A 19,083-nucleotide genomic window follows, 5' to 3' on the forward strand; every position below is an offset into this window, starting at 1 on the left:
AAGATACTTAAAACTCTCAAACTTTACATAAAATATAATTTTTCATTTATCTTCTTCTCTGATTTTAATTTAGTAGTAAACATCATATAAATTTACTTTAAAAATGTAGTGTACTTCTGCTAGCCAGCTTAGCATCTTATTTATCAACAGCAGAAAGTAATAGTTCTTTACTATAACTGTGTTAAGACTATAATAATTAATACAGAGTCTGAGTTTTCTATCAGTCTTAAGCACAAACAATATTAAAGTCTCTGCCAGATTTTTTAACAGATATATTTAACTTTTATATAGCTTGTTCTTAATATACTCTTATAAAACCTCTGTCTGCTTAAATAATAGTTTATAAATTAATATGTATAGAGACTTGCAGCTGTCTTTAAGAATAATTAGATAACTAATCTTTATTAATTTCAGTAACTTTATTGCTTTTTCTTTTAAGAAAACATCTTTATAATTTCTCAATCACTCCAGCACTTTTGTCAGAACTTGATTATTATCTGATGTAAAAGTAGTATAAAAGAGTTTATTCTTAATGCATATTACTCAGAGAAATTTATTTATATTTAGAAGTATCACTATTTTCTTTAAAGATTAGTAATATTATATCTTGTTCTTTTAGTTAATATTCAGATTAAAGTCTTTCAACTACAACATGTCTAGAATTATGATTAATTATGTCAATTACTGTTAATATTTATCTTACTATATTTATAATTTTTATAGAGTTTATTATTATAAGTTAAATCTTATAGATGCTATATCAGTCAGTTAGCTCTATTTAATATCTTAATACTTTTTATAGATATTTTTGATTAATTCTAGTTTAATTAAGATGCCAGTTTATAGAAAATACTATCTACTGTAATATCTGAGTTCAACAGTGCAGCTTGTTCTGTAAAATCACTCAACAGTATAGTTAGTATAATTAACAAGCACATACTGTATCTGCTTGTCTTCTCTATTAAGTTAATATTCTATCTTTCTAATATTTGATCTGAATCTTGTATGAGCTTTGCAGCTCTAGTCTTTATCTGGTTCTTATTTTTTTTATCTGTTTACTGAAACTTGTTAGAATTATTTATACAGAATTTTACTCTGTAGCCTAGTTAATTATATTTTAGGCAGAGCTCTTCTTTTATTTATTATTTGTATTTCTCTTCAGATATCTTCAGAAGTGATTTTGCAGATATTTTTTTTTGTTAATGAAGAGTTTTTTTCACTGTCTTATTAAAATGCATCTTTTTCTTGGAAAGTTGAGATTTTCTATCTCTTCTTATTTTAATTCTTGTTCCAGAAACTTTGTTTCTCCTTTTTTAAGATTAATTTAATAAGAGTTGCTTACTTTTTTAGTTTTGTAACTGTTTCTGATTTATATTGTAACTTGTCAAGCTTAAGTCAGATATTTGATCTGAGCTTCATCTGTAGAAAGAGTATGCAGAAGAATTTACCTGATAAATTATTCAGATCTTATTCTAGCTCAGCAATATATATAAAAAATAAGAGTACAGATTAATTGTATTATGTCTCAACTGCAAGTTATCTTGAATTTAATATTATTCTTACATCATATTTTGAACTTATTTTATAATATAACTACTTATTCTTCTTCTATTCTCAATATCTGTCAATATATCTAGAATTTGTTACAAAAATAACTGGATGATTAGTTAATCTGAACAGTATTCATTGCCCTGTGTAGTGATTTTCTTAGATAAAAGTGCTGTTTCATCAAGACTAATTATATTTTATACTTATTAAGTGATTTGCTATAATAATAAGATGCTTTTGAGAATTTTATATTTTTAAAGTTATCTGATTTCTTCATCAGTTGTGTTTGTAAGAGAAATTCTGAAGAAAAATTATTGTTTACTAATCTCTATTTATATTTAATCTGTTTTTACAGTTTATATATTTTATTTTATTCATATATATCTGCTAGATTTTTTTGCAGATATGTCTTCTTTTTTTAAAAGTCTCTTCTCCTCAGATTTTATAAAGTATTGAAGACTGTATCTCTGTTCTCTGTATTATTTGCTGATGTTTTACTAGTAATAGCTCTACTGCTATCAGTATCTTCATTAATATTTATTTCTTCCACATTGGTGTCTATTTCTGTTGAATCTGCAATATAAGATGTTGTCATAATTTATCTTGTGAATCTTGATGGCATCATACTAACTTAAGCAATCATATATCAGAAAACATTCAAAATATTAAAGAAGCTTAATGTAGATCTTATAAATTGTTCCAGAATTAGGGTATAAAAGAGCTAAGTAGGTCTGATACCCACAACTGATGGGAGAAAGTCATGTGTAGAACATACAAATCTGCTAATTAGAAAACTGAATACTAAGATTTCTACAGTTCATGTGAATTATATGATTCTTATACATTCAGAGTTATGAGTTATATAAGTTCTTCTGAACATCCAATATCATCTGATGCTTAGTTTGTTTACATTTGTTTGGTGCTTGATTGATCTACATTTGTAACAGAAGTTAGTTATGTTAAGGCAAATGTTGAAATAATGTGAGAAATCATACAAGTTTTATCAATGAAAATTGAAATTCTCCTTACTGACAGAGTATAAACAGACTATTGAGTTAAGATACAAAACTGGAAAAGAAAAGTAGAAAGATAAAAAATTAGTTAAAACTCTTGAGAAGCTTTCTTTCTTTTCTTGACCAGTTTTTTTGTTACTTTCCTTAGTTCTTAATATAATCTACAAGCAAGCAAAATCCACAAGTGAAAAATTAAATTAAGGCATCTCAACTAACTAGAATTTAACTTAAGATATCTATATTTAACAACCTCTAAATAGATTAAATTACATTGCAATATGACTATAGCAACTTCTTCTTATATAGCCTAAAATATGGTAGTTCATACATCTTGATAATGCCTGTAAATATGATGCAGGCTCTAAAACAGTAAGCTTAGAGAGTAAGCAACTGACTGTTCAATAGATTAAGCAGATAAAATAGCAAGCTTAGCAATCTCTTTTCTAATTAGATCTTTTTTATATTGAACTTGGTGCTTAGATCTTGTATGTTTTTGCTTCTTTTTCTCATTTGCAGCAAGTATATTCTGATATTTATAATAGTAGCATTGATCATTCTATATTTGCAGGTCTTGATAATTTGGTCAAATTCTTTTATTAAGCTTTAAATAAGCTCTCAAGTCTCTGTTTCATAAGATTCTTGATCTTATCCACCTGCCTATACAACTGCTAGAGATTGCTACTTGGTGTTTATAGAATCCAGAATAACTAAGAGTTGCTAGATTGGCTAGCTGAGAGAGTATAGATTGAAGTTGAATATCCAGCTGCTGAATAATCTTTCTATTTTCATATTTTGCTTGCTTGTAATTATAGTATCTGGAATAGTAGTATTTAACCTCTGTACAGTATTTAATCACATTTAATACCTAGTTCTTGCCAACATGTAGGGGAGAAGAGATAGAATCTTGTATGATAAGAAAATAATTAGCCATATTCTTAATAAATACTAGTCTGGAGAGATTTCTTGTTTAGCTAAATCTAAAATTCATTAAACTAGCTGATTCTCTTCAGGCTCAGTTAATTTGATTGAATTTGTATATAGACTGATTCTTGCACATCTTTCTTTTGCTTGATGATATAAGATAGTATAAGATACGTTAAATAGCTGTACAGCTTCAGCAATTGAGCTAATTTCTTGCTTTTTAAGAGTAGAAATAGCAAGTTCAATCCTGCCCTCTATTTCTATAGAGGATCTTGTATTTTTATTGTGAATTGGTGGTATTCTGATGTGTTGAAGTGGATGGTTGAGGAAGTTGAAAAAATATCTTTCGCTCGCTTGCAGATTTCGCTCGCTTGTGGATTACGTTAATCAGTTATTAACTGATTGGTAACTGATTAGCAAATGATTGTGTTACTCACTGTTATGTACTCAGGCAGGACAATCTCTCCACTGGCAACACCCTCAAGATACTGTTGGTAGTAGGCCTATCAATTCAATCATTTTTTAATCAATTTTCATCAGATTCCATCAAAATAACACATTTAACAGCTAAATCTACTCATTATCGCGCGAATGAGCCATCTTCGCCAAGGAGGGAGGCGAACTGCTTGGGAAATGCTTGGTAAAGGTAAGAAAAAAATCTTATGTGACTGTTTTTCTAGAGGTGCGTTCCGCTTAATAAGCATCACGTGACCTTTACGAGGTCCCTTGGCTTACATAAATGGGTCCGGGTCATGTGTCCTGGGAAAGTAACAAAGGAACTGGCCAAGAAAAGGAAGGGGGCTTCTCAAGGGTTCCAACTGACCTTCTATCTTTCCACTTTCCTTTTCCAGTTTTGTATCTTAACGCAATGGTCTGTCTGTGCTCTCTCAGTGAGGAGAATCTCAATTTTCATTGATAAGGCTTGTATGATTTCTCACATTGCCTCAACATAACTAACTCCTCACTTGATGTCCCTTGTGCGAACAGCTTTTCTGTCAAAGTATCAATTGATTACATCCTTTGCACTTCGCGACAATCACCATGGCTCAGGGGCAGAAGAGAAAACATGCAAGCGACAGCCCTCCTGTGCGCCGGACACGTCGCCAAACATTGATGCAAGTCGATGAAGCCTCAGCTGCGGTTCCAGACACAACCCACTCATGCTTTGATAACCCCATGCTCCCATCGGAAGAATCTTCGCTGCCCTCAGAGGAACATTTGAACATCCCGACACAAGAGCGAAAAGAGCTTCTGGTCGAGCTTGCAAACGCCCTAGAGACTGACAAAGTGCGTGCTGCTTTTTGGGCCTGCCTCCAGGTGTGTGACATTGATCAACTTCGAGAGCTCATTCGCCAAGCCAAAGCCGCTCCTCAACTTATGTCCCTCCTTGCGCGTGATTGCCACTCGCTCCCTCGACTTTGGAAGCAACTGGTGACTCGGTCAAACTCATCTACAACTACATCACCAAAGGAAAAATCAATCAAGTCTCGTGCAAGCGGTCCAAAAGAGCAAGCTTGTGAACGAGATAACTCCAGTTGCGTGTTCACCAAGTCGCCAATCTTCGAGGTCGCACACATATATCCGCATTGCTTGATTCGCCCTGCAACACCTCCAAATGAGCGCACCGACGAAATCCAAGGCTTCTGGAAGATTTTAGAATTCTTCTGGAAACCAGAAAAAATTCAGCAATGGCGTCAAGAAATCTTTTGCTGCCCCAACAATCCGAACGACGGTTCCGATGCGTGTTTTAATTTGATTTGTATGCAGCCAACCATTCACACAGCTTGGACCAAGGGTCTCTTTGCTCTTCGTCCGCTTGAATACAATGAGGACAAATCAAAACTTGACGTGGAATGGTACTGGCAACCCAAACAGAGCCATGGACCGTACGATCTTGTCGACCTCAGAAAGCCCCCATCCTCGTCAAGGGACCTCGACGAGGTTGATGGCTGCACAGTCGCCCTAGAGTCCTCACCGAACAACTTCGCTCGGCTCAAATCTGGCCATCGGTTCACTCTAGGAACTCCTGACGCGCAACGTCTTCCTCTACCAAGTAGGGCGTTACTTGAGTTGCAATGGAATTTAAATCGGATCGTCTCAATGTCTGCCGCAGGAGAAGATGATGATGATGATGAACGTCGGTCGTACACTGAGAAGTGGGTGAATCAATTACAAGAACATGTCATCTGTTCAGAACCCGGTTTGTCTGCATCCACTTATTACCCGCCCCTTCCTTCTTATCTCCACGCGTGATATTCCCAGAGGTCGTCTGGTAGAAAGTTGTCTCCACTCTTTTGTCCCTTCCCCTTTTCCACCAGCGCTGGAGAACAACTTCTCTCAGAAAGCAGTGTATCTCGGAAATATTCTTACATCATTTTTTGAACTTATTTCACAATGTAGATAATTATTCTCTTTCTATTTTTAATATCTGCCAGTGTTTCTGAGATTTATTACAAAAGTAACTGAATACTTAATTAATTCTAACAGTATCTGTTATTTTATATAGTGATTTTCTCAGGCAGAACTGCTGTCTTATTAAAACTAATTATATTTTATATTTATCAAGTGATTTGCTATAGTAATAAGATTTTGAAAGTTTCATATTATTAAACTTATCTGATTTCTTTATTAGTTGTGTCTGCAAGAAGAACTTTAAAGAAAAATTATTATTTACTAATTTTTGTTCATATTTAATCTGTTTTTGCAGTCTGCATATTTTATTTTCACATATGTCTGCTAGATTCTTTTACAGATATATTTTGTTTTCTTCAAGAGTTTCTTTACTTCCAGTTTTATCTGATGTATTCAAGAACATATTTTTATTATCTGTGTTGTTGGCTGGTATTTTACTAATAGCCACTCTACCACTTTTAATGTTTTTATTATTGTTTATTTTCTTCATATTGATATTTGTTTCTATCAGATCTGCAATGTGAGGTGTTGTTGCAGTTTATCTTATAAATCTTGTTAATATTATATCAATCTAGATAATCATATGTTGAAGTGTTCAAAATGTTAAAGAATCTAGTATAGATTTTGTAGATGTTTCCAGAATTTGAGATACAAAAAAGAGCTAAGTAGATCTAATGCTCACAACTGGTGGAAGAAAGTTATGCATAGAATGTAGAAATTCACTAACTAAAAGACTGAATATTGAGATTTTCATAATCTATATACATTATTAGAAGCTCAGCTAGGCACTGTAGAAAGAAAATCTCTGTTACCAACTAGGTAGCTATAATAATAAAATACTAAGACAGGCTTTAGAAGGAGGGCTTGGGGCAAGAACTTGCTATATACACATAATAAGCTTCTGTGTCAGATAAATATTTATCTTCTTAGTAAATTTTCTGTCTAGAGTTTAGAGCTTCAGCTTAGAATAATCTTTTACTGATCTGCCAGCTTAATCAGAAGAATTATAATTCTCATATTATCTCTCTACAAGCTTCAAACATGCTCTCATACTGATAGGTTATCAACTTTCTTATCTGAAAGATATTCTTCTAGCTCTCAAGTCTCTTGCTATTTATCTAACTGTCTTAGAGATCTGGTCTTCGTAGAATTTGCTGTATGAAAGACGTAAATCTTGTATGGACATTTCTTCAAGTTCTGAATAGAATACTATATATAATCTAAGTTAAACTTCAGCTATTTAATTCAGTATTAAAGCTTTTTTTTATACATCTGGCTTATCAAAATCTCATCTACTTTTTACTTATTCTCATTATAAATTATAACAGAATTAAGAGAATCTATACTCTGGCCAGAAAAAGAGTTATTAACAGCTTTTCTAAGCTTATCTGAAGAGAATATAAAGTGAATCTTTATAAAGCTCAGTAGCCAGAGCCAGTAGCTATTATCTATCTTAAAGATATCTTTATGCTGCTCTGCCAGCTTTCTACTTGATCAGTTAATATTATAATTCTTTAGTGATAGTATGAGGATTGTGTGTGTAGATCAGTATGATAATAAATCTCTAGAAGAAATATATGTAGAAAAAAAGTATGCAAGATAAAAGGTCTGTATTCTGGCAACTATGTATAACTTGTAAACAAGATTGTCACTAACTTTCAGCAAGAGATTTGTGCCATAACAGTCTTTTATATATGCTTGCAAGCATGTAGCTTAGTATCTTGCAAGAACATATATAACTTCCAACAGCTTACAAGCTGAGACTTTTGATGACTTTTACAGATATTAGTTTATCTATATAAAAAGTTCACAGCAAGTTCTTATTTACATAAGAGATTTATAAATGAATTCTTATCTGTATAAGAAGATTTACAGACAGATTCTTACAGATTTCTCACTCTTGTAAGTCTTGATTTCTCAAGACAGCTGTCTTATTAAAAACCTTTATAAGTAGAAAAACAAAAAAAATCTCTTGGGAAAAATAAAAATTTCCTTATAAGAAAAAAAGTACAGTCTTATTAGAGACATGATATCAATACAACTCTAATAATACAACAGAATCCAATAACATAATAATGTATAAAGAGTCTCTATTGTTCTCACTAGCTCTATATTACTATTAGATAATCAACACTAGCTTAAGAGAGAGCTTTCTCTTGCTTTCTCTTTCTCTTCTTTTCTTCTCTCTCTTCTCTAGTCTATATTATCTTTATTAAAGATAAGTGAACTTTTTAAGCACTGCTTCACATAGGAAACAGACTTGTGGAAGATCTCTGATATTCTGAAAGAAAAATAGCTACATCTTGACACTCCACTCATCTGGCTGCAAGACCACAAGTTGATAAGTTCACCCCTGATTGTATCTTTATTTTGTATGGTTATAAGATTTTGCCTTCACATGAGATTTGGTTTACAAAGAGACTAATGTATACTAGTTACTACTAGTTCACTCTCTTCTCTCTCTTCTCTTACAAGTTATCTCTACTTTTCTTTCTTGGAAGAATGCTCACATCTCTCTTTTTGAAGAAGAAATATCTGAGTCTTCAGTAAGTAGTTCTTGTGAACTTTAGAAAGTATTTACAACTGATAATTCTAGAGTACTGTTGCTCTCTCTTTCTCTCTTCCACTAGTTATCTCTGCTCTCTCTGCACTAGCTCAAGCTGTAAGTGTCTTCTACAAGCTGATACTGGTTTGTGTGCTGATGAAATTAAGGTCTTGTCACTCCATCTCTCTCTCTCATAACTATTGTGCTAGCTCTGGCTAGAAATATAAGTATTCTCTATCATATTTCAGTTTGTGGCTAATCTTCTCTAGATTATTGTTGCTGTTCCCTCTGCTCCAGCAGAGTTCATAAGTATTATAATTCTGTAAAATGCTTGAGACTGCCCAGCACCCCTTTTACAAGATTAATAATAGTAGTTCTAGATTATCTTCATCTTCTTGCCACCAGCTGCCATCTTTACTAGTTCTTTGCAAGCTAATCTGATGATTCTTCCAGATCTTCTTCTCTATACAGAGGCACAAGCTTTGTCTGTTTATAAAAAAGCATGATATTACAAGTTTATTCAAAGACCCATGCTTATCACTGGTTTGAATAATTCAAATCAGTTGACTGTGCACACTCAGCTTCACAAAAGAATTTTTTTAACTTAGACTAGAGCTCAGCTACTATCTGGACAGAAGTGCTCTACCTGCAAGAGAGCTTAGTAAGACTATAGTAATATAGTCTTTACAAAGTGCATCTCTATAAGCTTGGGTCAAAAATATAATAACTATCTATACTATAAGCATCTTGCTTGCTCTTTTCAGCAGTAAAATTATAAGTGATTATTACAGATCTTTGTAGAAGAAGTCAGAGACTCTTATATAGTCTTTAGCTTAGTTTTTTCTTCTTTGAAACCAATTCAATTTGATTTGACTATATCTTTTCTCTTTCTAACTCATTTTCTAGTTTCACTACCTCTATCTATCTCTTTTATGAATCAGGCTTGTCCAGATTCCTACTATAGAATTATTAGAGTAGCTTTCTCAGTAAATGAATATTGCTTGTGAGAATTCATGTCTTATTCTTCTTATTATCATATTCTTTTTAATATACTCTGTACTATAGCTCACAATTTTCTCTTTTTAAGTTAATTATCTTGTGAACTTAATACTTCTTTTTATTTTTATCTGTTTTGCAAACTTTATAATGAGATAAGCTATTAATTTCTTTGTGAGTCTTGTGCTTATAGAGCAGAGATATATAAAAGACATTATTAGTTTACAGATCTAAAGACAGCTCCAGTCTGTAGACTTACAAGCCTATTTTCTCCATAATTCTACAAGATCTGTATCTCAACAAATCTAGTTTTTTGTTAGACTATACAGTCTTGATATTGCAAAGATCAAGCCATATCTTATCTTTTATCTGAAAGATCTTTACAGTGTACTTCTGATTATAGTACTTCTTTTAATAGACTTATATCTTTACAAGTATTTTCTTGATCTCTTTACAGAATAATCTTATTGTCTTTATCTGATTTCTTAAATTCTTGCACATATAGCTATACTTATCAGAGTTCAAGAGATTCATTTATAGATTTAATTCATATATTAGCTGAAAAGATAATTTCTGTGTAGAAGCCTGCTATAAGTTATTGTACATAAACTCAGCCATTAGCAACTACATCATTCAGTTATCTTGATTATAACTGATATAGCTTTGCAGATACTGCTTCACTACACTATTCAGTCTCTCAGTCTGATTATCAGTTTGCAGATGAAATGCTGTACTTATTACTTTTATAATCTTCAAGATATAAGTTAAATTACCCCAAAATTCACTTATAAATAGAAATTCTCAATCTGTTACTATATTTGTAGGTAATCTGTGCAATCTCACTATCTTACAAATAAAGAGATGAGCCAATTTCTCTAATGTTAGCTTCTTTATTGTAGAGATAAAGTAAGCTATCTTTATTAACTAGTTCACTACAATCAGAATAAAATCAAACTACATCTTCTTAAAATTCAGGCTCATGAAGAGATCTGTAATAACATCTATGCTAATGGATTCTCAAGAGTAATTTGGAATTAGTAAGAGTGATAGCTCTTCTTAAGACTTCTTATAAACTCTTCTTAAGCTCTGACAAATTCTATAAACTTCACAATACTTCTTTATCAGTTCTCTTATTCTTGATCAAAAGTATTTGCAAGCTATAAGCTTATATATTCTTGTCATAGTAAAATACTTCACAAGAAATAGATTATGATAATATCTGATCAGCTCTATTCACAAAGTCTCATTCTGAGAAATATACATGCAATTATTTCTATAGAGAATGTTGTTCTTCTCTTTTCACATTATAAATTTTTTTGTATCTATCTTAATGTCTTTGCAGACTTCAGCTATATAGTTATCACTTTACAGTAGATTTAGCAGTAATATCAACAGATTGAAGCTGCTTTTTTTATAAGAATTCTTTTCACAAACCAGATCTTTAATCTTCTGAATCTACATTGCAATCTTCTTTTATATATATCTCTCAAGATAATCTTTGTGAGTAATTTCTTGATCTCAACTCAAAACTTTATAAAGATAAGTTATACATTCTTATTTTCTCTGTTCTCTTTCTGATTGAAAGAAACTTGAGCTGTTAGTCTCAACTTTTTTGTAATCTCTTGCTTCTTTGTAAGCATTATTCTTAGTTGATTTGCAGTCTTGCAATTCTTCTTATTATCTAAACCAGTCTTATTACTATTATTATTATTATTATTCATTATAGTCTTATGCAGTCAGTGACTATGAATTTATTATTATTATTATTGTTCATTATAGTCTTATGCAGTCAGTAACTATAAAGACTACCTAACAGCTTCTCTGTTAGGATTTACTTAGTATACATTGTAGAAACTGAATAAAGGAAAAAATTCAAAGTATTTCAAGGCAATATGAGATGTTCTTTCTCCACAAAAGTCAAATAGCAGATAAAGCATAATATTAATTTTTAAAGGAAAATAATAATTCTTGTAGCAATGTGATACAAATCAAAAAAAAATAAAATTAGCATATTTGGGAAAGCCACTGTCTAGTAGCTATTCCAGTACATTTCAGAAATAAAACTAGCTATTTTAAGCCTAATTCAGTTTGAAAAATAAAATTTAAAGATAGTTGAGAAATATCAAGTTTTTGTTAAATTTTTCTTCTTTCAGTATAATAAGCTGAGCAGTCTAATAGTAGATGCTTTGAATTTTCAACACAATTACAGAAATAGCATAAGTTGGAAGAGTAGTCAGATAAACTTATTAGATAAGATCTGAAATATTCATGACCAAGCTTTAATTGGCAAATAGTTGACCATATCTTCTTAGATATAGAAAGAGTAGATGCTTTTCATCTGGATTTTATTTTAAATTAAGAGTAGTAATTTGTAGAACTTTCTCTATTAAAAAGATCTTCAAATCACTCTATTATTGCTTGTTCTTTTATTTGTCTTTTTATATAAGTAAGAGATATATATCTTTCAGAACAAACTTGATTCAATTCTGTAGCTTTCTTTGCTGCTATATCAGCTTCTTCATTTCCATGTATATTTACATGTGCAGGAACCCAATGAATATGTAGATTAATTTGCTGATTTTTAATAGACTTAACAGTTTTTCTTATAGATTGAAGATAATACAAGCCAGAATTAAGCCCCTGGCCCTACAGCTGCTCTAGCTCTGGAGTTCCTAAGGCCTATCCAAAGGTCAACCAGGCCTGTAGAGAATGCAAACACAGGGGGATACACCTTAAGCTATTATACATGCACCTATAATAACTGACTGCCATAAACTGTCCTCTCAAGCCAGCATTAACTATTCTGATTCTAGTGAAGCCACTACTGCCCAGTCTACTGATCTAGTAACTAGTTCTGGGAGCTAGCTAGTCCACTAGCTACTAAACTCTGTCTTTCAGTTGCTAATCTCAGCATTCCAGCCTACCAATTAGCTGTCACAGTCTTGCCATTAATAACTAACTAATTATCTCAAGAAATAGTTGACTATTTCAAGAGATAATCAGAGGTGCCCTTGTTAGATGGTTGTCAAATCCATTTCCCTGAATTGGCGCCCCACTTAGTCACCTAATTATTAGTTATTATTGGATCACTAGATGGAGTAACTTTTAGTAATGCAGTGGAGCCTACCCACTTGCATCATTTTAGCTTCACCAGATGCTAGGTGGATCTACTATCTCTACTCAATCATCAGTTATCATTAGGTAACAGATAGTAAGTAGCTTTTAGTAGTGCAGTGGAGCCTATCTACTTGCATTTATTTTAGCTTCACCAGATGCTAGATGGACTTACTATCTCTATTCAATCATCAGTTATTATTAGGTAAAAGATAGTAAGTAGCTTAGTAGAGCCATGAGCATACATGAGTTGCCTTTTACACTGCAACTTTGGTGGGTAAAAAAGTGTGCCAGTTGAAGAATTCAAACCCTGCACCCTAAAGTGCACCTGCAGCTCATTTTACCAGTGAGCCACCTGGCCAGTGACTATGAAAACTATCTAGCAGCTTATCTGTTAGGCTTTATTTAGTGTACATTGTAGAAGCTGAAAAATAGAAGAATCACAGTATTTCAAGGCAATATGAGATGTTCTTTCTCTATAAAAGTCAAATAACAGATAGTATATAAAATAAATTTCAAAGAAGAACAAAATTCTTAAAGAAATAAAGTTAACATGTTTGAGAAAGCCACTATCTAGTAGCTATTCCAGTACATTTAAGAAATAAAACTAGCTATCTTAGATCTAATTTAGTTTCAAAAATAAAATTTAAAGATAGTTGAGAAATATCAAGCTCTTGTTAAATTTTTCTTCTTTTAGTTTGATAAGCTGAGCAGTCTAATAATAGATGCTTTAGATTTTGAACACAATTGCAGAAAGAGCATAAGTTGGAAAAGTAGTCAGATAATCTTACTAGATAAGATCTGAAATATTCATAATCAAGCTTTAATTGATAAATAGTTGACCATATCTTCTTGAATATAGAAAGAGCTGATGCTTTCCATCTGAACTTTATTTTGAATTAAGAGTAGTGAATTGTAGAGCTTTCTCTATTAAAAAAATCTTTATACTACTCTATTATTGCTTATTCTTTTATTTGTCTTTTTATATAAGTAAGAGATACATATTTCTCTGAACAAACTTAATTTAATTCTGTAGCTTTTTTTGCTGCTAGATCAGCTTCTTCATTTTTATATATATTTACATGTGCAGGAACCCAATGAAGATGTAGATTAATTTGTTGATTTTTAATATACTTAGCAGTTTTTCTTATAGATTGAAGATAATATAAGCCAGAATTAAGATCTTGATTCATAAGTTTCTGAATAGTAGCTTGACTATCAGAAAACATCCAGATATTTGATATTGATCTTGATTAAGACTCAGAGATGAAACTTGCTAATTTAAATGCTTTATCTATAGCAAAGAGTTCTGCATCAAAGACTTCAAGATATTTGTCTAGATTCTATAAGAATCTAATATTATCTTGTAAATTGTATACACCAGCACTAGCATATTGATTTTCTTCAGCTTTTGATCTATCTGAATAGAGAATTAAAGATCTATTGTCTAGATTTTTAATTCTATTTAGATGACTATTTTTAGCTGTTTTCTTATCTGATTCTTCAATTTGAATATCTATTAAATCAGCTAAATTTTCAAACCAAGGTGCATTCCCTTTTGCTTTGATTTTCTCTGTTTTTAGAGAAGATAATATGTTTGAAATCATTGAACAAACTCTGAATAGTTGACTTGGATACTTTTTTTGTTTATTGATTTTTCTTCTTTTTCTTTTAGTTGATATTTGTTCAACATATTCATTATTTAGTTCTGATTGATTCCAGTTTAAAAACCTTCTCCAATCAAGATCAACATCATTATTATATGGTGGAAAGCTAGAAGATACTCTTTCTCTGATTGCATATTCTTTTGACATTTTTAATAGTCTATAAGCATAGTTTCTACGTAGTCTATTAAATTTTACTTTGGCAGGGGGGACAGCAGCTTCAATCTCTATAACATACACTGGAAAGATTTTAAAAACTGCTAGAATCTTTCTTAAAGCAGAGTTTTGAAGTTTCTCATATTTATTAAGTAGATTTTTTTGATTCTTCTACCAAATCTGGACACCATAATCAGCTACTGAAGTAATACAAGCTATATAGAGTTGTCTCATAGCTTGAAAGATAAGACCTTTTTCAGTATTTGAAAGTCTAATTATTTGATTCAGAACTTTTTCAGCAGCTGATATCTTGATTTCCACATGGTTCTTGAAAGTAAGTGTATTGTCAAGCTAAATACCTAACTATCTCACTAGTCTTTGTGGTTTGAAGACTTGATTATGTAGTTTAACTGAGTTCTCTTAGTAAATAATTTTGTATCTAAACCAGTCTTCTTGATATAGTCAGGTCTTCACAAAAATCCATCTGTCAGGTTCTTAGTTTTCTTCATATAGTTAACTATAAATCAAAAGATTATCAGTCTTTGCATCCAGCAGATCTGTCTTCACAAGAGATCTTGAGCAGTCTGAAAGTAGTGCAAGCTATTATAATCTGTAAGAACTTGAACCGGTGTTCACAAGTTTTTTTAATCAGCAGCACTAATATTTAAATAACTTCATGATTGTAAGCAGTTTTTGATTATAAATATTATAGTTCATCTCCACAGATTGCATCTTTTACAAATAAAATCTAACTAGAATCTAAATACTATTCTTCATCAGCTGTAATAAAATATTACATACTGCAAAGCCAGATGCATCTGTTTTCAATCTGGTCTTTTATTTTATATCAAAATAGTGAAACATAACAGCTTCCACAAATACTTTTTTCAGGCTTATAAAGACTTTGCAATCTTTCTTCATTATAAAAATATTAACTTCTCTTCTCATCTCTTTTCACACACATTTGCTTAGCTTTGCTTCTTCTCTCTTTAGAAAAGTAGTCAGGCTGCAGGCTATCTTAGAGAATCTTGAGATAAAGCATCTGTAAAAGTCCACAAGTTCTAAGAAGATTTGAATCTCTTTCTTACTGATTAGCTCTGGCAAGTCAAGAATAGTGTTTATACAGCTTTTCTCTATAAGAACACTCTCTGATATTATAACATACTCAAGATAATTAATCTTACAAGCATTAAACTTGTACTTTACCAGCTTGCAATAAAAATCTGCATTCTTGAGTATCTTAAGTACTAATTTCACATACTTCTCATGATCTTTCTCACAAGTCAAGTACACAACCATATTATCAAGATAAGCTACTGTAAACATATCTAAATATTCACTAAGTGCCTTTATAATATATGATTAAAAAGCTGCCAGTGCATTTACAAGTTTAAAAAACACTATCAAGTACTTAAATAGTTTTTGTAAAGTTTAAAATACAGTTTTCCACTCATTCTCTTCATAAATTCTCAATATATGGTAGACATTCTTGATATCTAACTAAGTGATATATAATATATCTTTAATCAGTAGTAGAAAATATCTATTCTTGATCATTTTCAAATTCAGATCACAATAATTTACACACATTCTCAGTCCACTGTTCTTCTTGAACACAAACAGAATAGATGCTCCCACAGATGACTTAAAAGATCAGATAAATCTATAAATTAGAGCACTGCTTAGATATTTACAAAGAGTTTCTTGCTCAACTTCCAAAAGTCTGTATATTCTTTCAAATTCTGACTGCTTCTCTGGCTCAAGATCTATAATCAAGTCATCTTTACAGTATAGTGGCAGCTCTCAAGATCTCTTGTTACTAAACACTTTTATAAGTTTACAGTAGACTTCCAGTATCTAAAGATCTAGATTTACTGTCACCACTTGTTCTGATTTACAGAGAGTTATTATATAAATAAGCTTTTCTTCTTTTACAAGCTTCAAGAAATTAACTAGTTTAATCTTCACAAGCAGATCATAACACACAGTTTAAAATTCTAGTTTTAGTTTCTTGAAACACATCTTCAGATTGTGTTACTGCAGCTAGCTCAAACTCACTAGTATCTCATCTCTTATATTTACAACCATTACTTGTTCATAAAATAACTGCTAGTTTCTCTAAAAGTCACAGACTTTAAAGAATATATTTACAATCTCTTCTGCAAGAATGATATTCTTATAATTTATAATAGTTTGAATTTCTATAGACATTTTGTGCACCTCTAAAGCTAGCTTTGCAGCCAACTGTGAGCTAATTACTAGAGATTGACAGCCTGAATCTATTAGTGCTGACCAGATAATACTTCTATTAGTTAGGCTTTGCACATCTAGAATGATAAAGAGAAGAGCAAGAAGACTGCTCTTAAACAACTTTATTATATTAATTCTATCTACTTACAGCTCTCCAACTTTCTATTTACTACTCTTCTTCTTCTTGAGACAGTCTTTTACAAGATAGCTCTTTTGACTACACTTAAAGCACTTTTTATTCTTTTTCAAGACTTTATAATTCTTAGATTTTTTTCCATCTTCTGAGCAGGTTTCTGAGGTTGACTTTTCTTATTTATTTATAGTCTTAAGTTATTAATCTTTATATCTCTGCAAGCACTTTTAACTAGATTAATAGACTTTACATGTGAGCTATTCTTCATATAGGCTACTGATACACTTGGTCAGAGCCAGATAGCCAGTGCTACTATCTCATTAATATTATCTAGAATCTCTAGCTATTTATTCAGTTTAATTTGCATGAGCTTATCCAAGCTTCATATAAACAGATTCTTCTTTATTTTTATAAAGTCTTCAAATTCTTCACTAATTTCTGCTGTAAGCTTTAGAAATTATTAGCAATAAGTGTAATCAGTTTTATCTAAGCTTTTGCAAAGAGCAAAAATTGCTCATTAAGAGTTTTGCATGCAGTTTACTGAGTCTTCTAGCCTTAACATATAGAAATTCTTTAAGATCAGTCCAGTTGTTTTTTAATAAGTTTTCTTCACAATAGGCCTTCTAAAGATTCTTCTTAATATAATCAAGTTCTGTAAGAGTATATACAAGAATTTCTTTATTATTCAGTTTGCTTGTATTGCAAATGAATTCAATATTAGAGATGAACCAGCAATAATTTGAATAGATACCAGTCTGATAGCACTTCATATGTTATAGTGATCTCAAGACTAACAGATACTTTGCAGATATTGGGTTGAAGATAATTATATCAAGAGATTCACTTTACAAGTACTTTTGAGCATTCTGGAGAGTATTTAACTTTTCTTACCATTTCACTATTTTCTCTAGTAGTTAGATTTTCTCATAAAGCTGTTGGATTTCATTCTTTGATATAAGAGTAGACTTTCTTTTTAAGATTGCAAAGTTTGTTTCAGTTTCATTAGTAGTTGAGAGAGATAAGATATTAAGATTGATTATCTTCTCATAAACTTGATTTTGTTCTTCAGATAGATTTTCAGCTGGTGTTTCAGATTCACAAGTTTCAGAAGGTTGACTTCTTCATGTTAATACTATTGTCAGGTGTCTCTAAAGAAGAGTGGTAAAATGTGAGAATTGTATGTGTGAATCAGCATGACAATAAATCTCTAGAAGAAATATATGTGGAAAAAAGTATATGAGATAAAAGATCTATATTCTGGCAACTATATATAACTTGTAAACAAGATTACTACTAGCTTCTAGCAAGAGGTCTGTGCAGTAACAGTCTTTTATGTGTGCTTACAAACATGTAACTTAGTGCTTTACAAGAACACATGTGACTTCTAACAGCTTGTGAGCTGAGGCTCTTGACTCTTACAGATATTGGTTTGTCTGTGTAAAGAGTTTGCAGCAAGTTCTTATTCATATAAAGAGTTCACAGACAAATTCTTATTTGTGTAAGGAGTTTGCAAGTGGATTTTTACAGATAGAAATATCTTATCTTTAACACTGAAATCAGATTTACAGTAGTGCTTATTTATTTAAATCTTTATAACTTTTTGTCTCTTCTTTATATCTTGTTGAATCTTATTTCACATCTTCTGTAAAGATCTTATTCATCTTTAAGTCTTCTTATAACTGATTTTTCTGTTTTAGAATAATAGAGCTTTCTCTGGTGACTGCTTTTTTAATTAAAGAAGATTCTTGATTCATATCTGTTTATTATCTTGTGAGAATCATACATGTGGATCAGTGTGACAATGAATCTATAGGAGAAATTGTATCTAGAAAAAAGTATGCAAGATAAAAAGATCTAGTATTAGCAACTATATACAACTTGTAGACAAGATTGCCACTAGCTCTTAACAAGAGATTCATGCAGTGGTAGTCTTTTATATGTGCTTATAAGCATGTGACAGTATTTTGCAAGAATATATGTACTCTCAACAGCTTGCAAGTCAAGGTTCTGAATCTTTACAGATGTTGTTTATCTGTATAATAGATTTACAGATAAATTTTCACAGATTTCTCTCTCTTGTAAGTCTTGATCTCTCAAGACAGCTGTCTTATTAAAAACTTTCATGAGTAGAAAAACAAAAAATCTCTTGAGAAAAATAAAAATTTCCTTGTAAGAAAAAGAGTACAGTCTTACTAGAGATGTGATATTAATACAACTCTAATAATACAACAACATAATAATACAACAGAGCTTAATAACATAATAATATGTAGAGAGTATTTATTATTCTTACTAGCTCTATGTTACTATTAGATAATAAACACTAGCTTA

General features: G+C 31.2%; 1 protein-coding gene across 1 annotated transcript; it reads left to right on the forward strand.

Annotated features, from left to right (window-relative positions):
* Positions 1–3,957: 3,957 nt before the first annotated feature.
* CIMG_02125 (uncharacterized protein) lies at positions 3,958–6,093 on the forward strand. Its single transcript, XM_001248353.2, has 2 exons — positions 3,958–4,128; positions 4,470–6,093. The coding sequence occupies exon 2, from the start codon at positions 4,524–4,526 to the stop codon at positions 5,733–5,735; it is 1,212 nt and encodes a 403-aa protein (XP_001248354.1). The 5' UTR covers positions 3,958–4,128; positions 4,470–4,523; the 3' UTR covers positions 5,736–6,093.
* Positions 6,094–19,083: the final 12,990 nt, after the last annotated feature.

This window comes from Coccidioides immitis, assembly GCF_000149335.2.
Source record: "Coccidioides immitis RS genomic scaffold supercont3.1, whole genome shotgun sequence".
Lineage (NCBI taxonomy): Eukaryota > Fungi > Ascomycota > Eurotiomycetes > Onygenales > Onygenaceae > Coccidioides > Coccidioides immitis.